Here is a 6,477-nt window from a genome sequence, read left to right as displayed (position 1 = left end):
CAAGGCTGCTTGTTATTTCACTACGTAAAGTATTATTGTTAGGTTTGATTCTTACAATTTCAGATCCATTTTCAATAGAGTTTTGAATATATTTTTCAATATCTTCAATTTCATAGCTTCCAGGGGGTATAGTAATTACTTTATCACCAATATAAAATTTATTTTTACCTTGATCGATATTAGGAATTGAATTGAAAGTTAGTAATTCAACTAAGCCAAGTACATAATTTTTATTAGATAATAATTCTATCGGAGGAAAATATTCTGCCTCCAGGACAGATGAATTGCCTGAGATAGTCAGAGTAAAAGATTCTTCCATGTTGATGACTTTTTATAAACTGATTAGGTGGAATGACTTACAATCACTTATATAGAATATATTTTTGAGTTAATTCAAGCTGTCCACATAAGAATTTCAGACATAAATGACCACAATTAAAGCTATTATAAACTTGATAATTTTGATGATTATACTGTATTAAAGTATTGTAACCTAAGTAATTGACAAGTTCATAGGGTGGTTGAAGATTACCAAAACTATCAAAGTATACTGCTTTATTATTAACTTTTTTATATGCAACCCAATGAGTTCCAGAACCATCTTTATCATCTAAATTAATAATGGCTGATTCATTTTTTCGAGGACCTCTTATAGGTAGTTCATTTCGCATAAAAACTCCTCGAAAATGGGAAATTTTCATTTCTTTAACATATTTAAGTAAATCTAGATCTGTAAGTGCTCGTTGAGGCAGCTTTAAACTTTTTTTTTGTACATCGTCTTTTAATACCTTGTCCTTTAACGTATGGTTTCAAATGAAGTCCCAAACCTTGTCGGTATGGTTTTAAATGTAGACCTTTACCAAGTGCAACTGCTTCTAACTCTCTATTGTGACGCTGAGCTTCCTTCAACTGCTCTTTTGCTGCACTTGCATCATTAACAGCTTCTGCTACACCAGCAGCTCCCCCAGTAAGCGCTCCAAGTGCACTTAGACCAGCAAAAATGGGAATCAATGGTAACAGACCACCAACTTTTGATGGGACAGGTAGAATACGAGGTGTTAAAACCTTTTCTCTACCACCTGCTTTCCTTACAGCTTTTCGAGCTGTTTCAATAGCTGACTTTATTATTGATCGAGCATCATTACGAATTATTGATTTTCTTGCAGCATCAACAATTTTTCTAAGATTTACTCGTTTTTTTGATTTTGTCTTCTTCTTTACTCCCATTCCAAATTTTGATTTAGCTTTCATAGCGTTTGTTATTGCGTAAGCTGCAGCTCTTTCACTATATTGTGCGTCTGGAGCAAATACACGTTGCCACGCTTTGTCAGCTAATACTCTATCAGCAGCGTTTCTTTCTTCAACGTTTTCTCGATTTTTCGAGTAAGCAATATCGTGCTCTTTACAAGCGGTGTCTAATGGATTAACACCTGGATCACCTCGGTCTAGTCGTTTTGCTAACTTTGTGCCCGGTCCACAATATTGATAACCCGGCAAATGTAATTCAAATGGCAACTTGTTTATAAGTTTATTAATTAAACCTTTTCCTCGAGAGTGATGATATATAATCATACCTTACTCTGTGAAAGTTGAAATTAGAATGACTTGTGAGCTATATAAGCGCTGTATTTATACCTTCAGCGGCAGTCTAAATCAGGATGCGGTTCAAGGAACAACTTCACAAGCTGCCAGTCGTCAATCTAGACTCGATTGTTGAACAACAAGACAAGAAAGTGAAGCGTCATGGTAGTTTATTTTCCGGTAGTATTCGAGCTATTTTTTGTGGACCATCAAATTGTGGAAAGACAAATGTACTCCTTTCTTTAATTTTACATCCTAATGGTCTTAGATTTGATAATATTTACTTGTACTCAAAGTCTCTACATCAACCCAAGTATAAATTCTTGGAACAAGTTGTAAGTAATGTTGAAGGAGTAGAGTATTTACCATTTAGTGAGCATGAAGATGTCATTACTCCTAAAGATGCAAAACGAAATTCAATATTTATATTTGATGATATTGCTTGCGAGAAGCAAGATAATGTAAGGGCATTTTTTTGCATGGGTAGACATGTTGATGTTGATTCTTTTTATCTTTGTCAAACATATGCCCGCGTTCCTAAACATTTAGTACGTGATAATGTTAATTTACTAGTTCTTTTTCGTCAAGATGAGAAAAATTTAAGGCATGTTTATGATGACCACGTTAATACTGACATGACATTTAATCAATTTCGAGAACTATGTGCCACATGTTGGAATTCAGACAAATATGGATTTGTAGTAATTGATAAGGATTCTGATTTAAATGATGGAAGGTATAGAAAAGGATTTGATAGCTTTGTAACACTATAAATATAAGATCATTTCTAAAATATTGTTAGTTCAATATGAAACCTTGTAATAATAACATGTTTCATAAAGAAAAAGAATATCTTCATCAAATTGCTAAAGCTAGTGAGGCAATTATAGGCGAAAACATCGTATGTTAAAATTAGGAAAAGAAGATGCTGAAAATGTGTTGAATGAAACTTTCAAACCGATAATTCAACCCTTACAAAAAATTATCAACTTGACAGACAGTGAACATGAAAATGTCAAGATTGAAAATGTCAAGATTGAAAATGTTAAGGTTGAAAAGAAAGAGCAGAAGGAGGATGATAGCATAAACTATGAAAGTGAAACTGAAAAATCTCTAGATGATGATAAAATAAGTAATAAATTTCTATACTTATTAAATCATAATAGAAAGCAATGTTTAGATTCAACATACGGCATACGTAAGCTAAGTGATGGATCACTTATGATTGGTGATTCACCAATAACTCTTGAAGATCAGTTTGTAAAAATTGGTGATAAACGATATCTTCAAACACCTGGATTACTTGAACTTTTATTCAAAAGTAAACCTACCAGATCGTTTATAAGTGAAGCTGATGAAAGAAACTATAAAGAGATTCTGATTGCTACTAATGCACACAAAAAGAAGTATAGTTCCTCTGAATCTATACGCACGGATAAGAGTTACAAGTATTTGAATTTTATATCTCAATTCTTCCCTCGAACACCTACCAAACAGCCATCTGTAAGCGGTAGTTCATTACCTAAATTTATGATTACAAACAGAAATTTTCAACGAGAATATATCTATTGGGATGATCCGAATGAGTTGGTTGACCGTCTTAGACTATTAATGTCTTCTCAAGATGCTGGAAATCCTAGTCACAATAATGAAATCATGTCTATCATTGAGGAACTACGTGAAGCTAAAATGATATATTAAGATGTGTTTTAGCAAATATCATTCATTTCAACAATGAGCATTGACGTGTTCGGACATCCTCTCAATCAAAGAGGAACAGCAAGACGAGGGCCTCCTGGAGTTGGTTTTAAACTTAATTCTCAAGGTAACTTTGACGTTGAAGGAAGAAAACTCTCTAATCTTGCTAACGCTGAAGAAGAAAACGACGCTGTCAATTTAAAACTTGTACGACATATGATAAAACACGAAGTGCGTTTATTGTATGAAGCTAGTGCCTCACTTAGATCAGAGGTGGACAATAACAACTTATTTCTAAAAGTTCTTGAAGACTCTATTACAGAAAAAATAAAATATTTTGAAAAAGATATAAATCAAGACTTATCTTATCGAACAGCTGAAATTATTAGTGAATTGGATACTCGGTTAAGTGCTCTTGAGAATGAACAACAAAAAATTAACGGTAGTGAATGAACTTCATACCCAGGCTAGAAAAAATTATCCTCGACGGCGAGTTGAAATGCGTGATATTGATGAGACATGGCAAGCAGATTTAGTAGAAATGATACCTTATTCAAGAATAAATAAAGGTTTCAAGTATTTACTAACAGTTATAGACATATTTTCAAAATATGCTTGGGCTGTTCCAGTAAAAAGTAAAAATGGAAAAGATGTTTCTCATGCAATGCAATCTATATTTGCTAAAAAACATATACCAAAAAACTTGCATAGTGACAAAGGAAAAGAATTCTATAACTCACAATTTGAAGCATTAATGAAAAAGCATAAAATAAATTTTTATTCAACATACAGTAATATGAAGGCTTCCATTGTTGAACGGTTTAATCGAACACTAAAAAGAAAAATGTGGATGCAATTTAGTTTGCGGGGAAATTACAAGTGGTATGATATATTGCCTACTCTTATTTCCAACTACAATAATACAAAACATAGAACAATCGGAATGAAGCCTAAAGATGTTACTTCAGAAGACGTTGAAATTTTAAAAGAAAGGATCTCTAAACTGAGAAAAATTCCTTTAAGACGACCAAAGTATAAAATTGGTGACAAAGTTCGAGTAAGCAAATATAAAAACGTTTTCGAGAAAGGATATACACCCAATTAGACAACAGAAATATTCACCGTGGATCAAGTTGTATCAACTCAACCAGTGACTTACAAGCTCAAGGATTACCAAGACCAACCCATCAGCGGAGGATTTTATGAAGAGGAACTTCTTAAAGTAAAATATTCAGATATTTATCTTGTGGAAAAAATTCTCAAGACACGTGGAAACAAAGTTCTTGTCAAATGGCTTGGCTTTGATAATTCTCACAATACGTGGAAAGATAAAGCAAATGTATAATCTATTATTCGCAAATCGTCCCCAGTAACTTAACGCAAATGTCAATCAACCAGCAAATCAATCAAAGATTAATGTTAGCGTAGAACCTCTCTATAAATCAAAACTGCTTCCAACAACAGACCTTTACACTGCCAGTGCCAAATTTAATTAACATTAAATCAACAATGAATCAATAATGAATCAACAATGAATCAATAATGAATCAATAATGAATCAACAATAAATCATTAATGAATCAACAATGAATCAATAATGAATCAACAGTGAATCAATAATGAATCAATAATGAATCAACAATGAATCAATAATGAATCAACAATGAATCAATAATGAATCAACAATGAATCAATAATGAATCAATAATGAATCAACAATGAATCAACAATGAATCAATAATGAATCAACAATGAATCAATAATGAATCAATAATGAATCAACAATGAATCAATAATGAATCAATATTAAATCAGTTGGCACTGGCATTGTAAAGGTCTGCTGTTGGAAGTAGTTTTGATTTATAAAGAGATTCTACGCTAACATTAATCTTTAATTGCTTTGCTGGCTGATTGGCATTTGCGTTAAGATACTGGGGGCGATTTGCACATTTAAATTATATTTCATTAATATAAGTTTTAATCATATGTTATTATGTATATATGGAAGGATTTTTTAAATAAAAACACATGGAAATTGTATATAATTGCATTATTTATTAACAAACCTTTTATTTTTTTACAATCATATTTTACAAAATCATTCGTCGATTTTAGGGATCGCATAATGTCCCCACGGTAGAGTGTCGGTACTCCCCGGTAACAAATACCGTTTGTCGTCTTGCGGACTTAAAGCTACTTTTACCTGTTTTACAGTCTCAAGGTTGTGTAGTCGCGATCTTATATTATACTGGGTTCGAGTTTGAATGTCGAAATCTCGCAGACATTTTACATAATCATCAAAGTGAATCGATTTTTTCACAACGCCGGATTTAATGCCTTTAGCTTTTTTAATAAAATCTTTACCTTCAACCCGTACGCTGTACATCTTACTCCGCAAGCCAACAAATTCGGTAACGATCTTGCCGTTACATTCGTCTTTCATTAGACCGAGAATCTTTTTGTTGGCTTGCGGAATGCCGTACACGTTGTTTGCGGGATAGTCTGACGTATCAAACTTTTGGATGTCATTTTTCATGTCATTGTAGACATCTTTACATTTAATTTCATATATTAGACTGTCTGTATCGGTATACATCAGTTTACAATTATCGCCGTATTTTTTTAACATATACCCGTAGTGAAAATCGTAGATTAGCGTTTTGGAAACATCGAGCACACTTAACCCCACATAGATTGGTTTGTTGAGTAGTACCTCGGTTTTACGCAGTTCAATGGCAACCAGACTTTCGTCGAATATCGCTCGACTATGGAAATTCGGGCGAGAGATGAGGGCTTCAGCTCCATAGCGGCCAAACCATTGGGTGACAAGCTTAATGTCGACATGTTTACGGACATTTTCCATTGTTTTGCCGTATACCGCATTGTTCATGAGCTTGAACAAATTTTTCTCGAACTCATTTTTCGCATTGGTTCGCATCATCGTATTATAAACGATGTATGGTTTAAGCCATGTTGATTGCTTAAACTGTAAGACTCGGTGGATTTTTACAAGTTTAATGCCATTAGCTACAACTTGTTTCAACGCTCGGTAGTGGATAACATATTTTTCTTTGGGTAGGAGAGTTGTTAATAATTTCTCCTGTTTCGAGAGTGGGGTTTTGCATTTTCTGCACAAAATGGCATGTCTTTGTGGGTATCGTGAATACTTTCAGGATACTCCAAGTCAACTTCAAGTAT

At 33.3% G+C, this 6,477-nt stretch overlaps 3 protein-coding genes across 3 annotated transcripts; 2 read left to right on the top strand and 1 right to left on the bottom strand.

The window, feature by feature from the left end:
- The first annotated feature begins 2,484 nt into the window (after nt 1-2,484).
- Nucleotides 2,485-3,282, top strand: LOC122509798. Its single transcript, XM_043624050.1, has one exon. It carries the CDS (start codon nt 2,485-2,487, stop codon nt 3,280-3,282), a length of 798 nt encoding a protein of 265 aa, XP_043479985.1.
- A 793-nt stretch (nt 3,283-4,075) lies between these two features.
- LOC122509797 lies at nt 4,076-4,624 on the top strand. The gene is made up of 2 exons (XM_043624049.1): nt 4,076-4,336; nt 4,385-4,624. Exons 1-2 carry the CDS (start codon nt 4,076-4,078, stop codon nt 4,622-4,624), a joined length of 501 nt encoding a protein of 166 aa, XP_043479984.1.
- Nucleotides 4,625-5,377: 753 nt separating this feature from the next.
- LOC122509796 lies at nt 5,378-6,220 on the bottom strand. Its single transcript, XM_043624047.1, has one exon. The coding sequence runs from the start codon at nt 6,218-6,220 to the stop codon at nt 5,378-5,380; it is 843 nt and encodes a 280-aa protein (XP_043479982.1).
- Nucleotides 6,221-6,477: the final 257 nt, after the last annotated feature.

Source organism: Leptopilina heterotoma, unplaced genomic scaffold (assembly GCF_015476425.1).
Source record: "Leptopilina heterotoma isolate Lh14 unplaced genomic scaffold, ASM1547642v1 Lhet_63, whole genome shotgun sequence".
NCBI lineage: Eukaryota > Metazoa > Arthropoda > Insecta > Hymenoptera > Figitidae > Leptopilina > Leptopilina heterotoma.
Note: the sequence above shows the minus strand (reverse complement) of the source record. Positions and strands in the feature narration are given on the sequence as shown.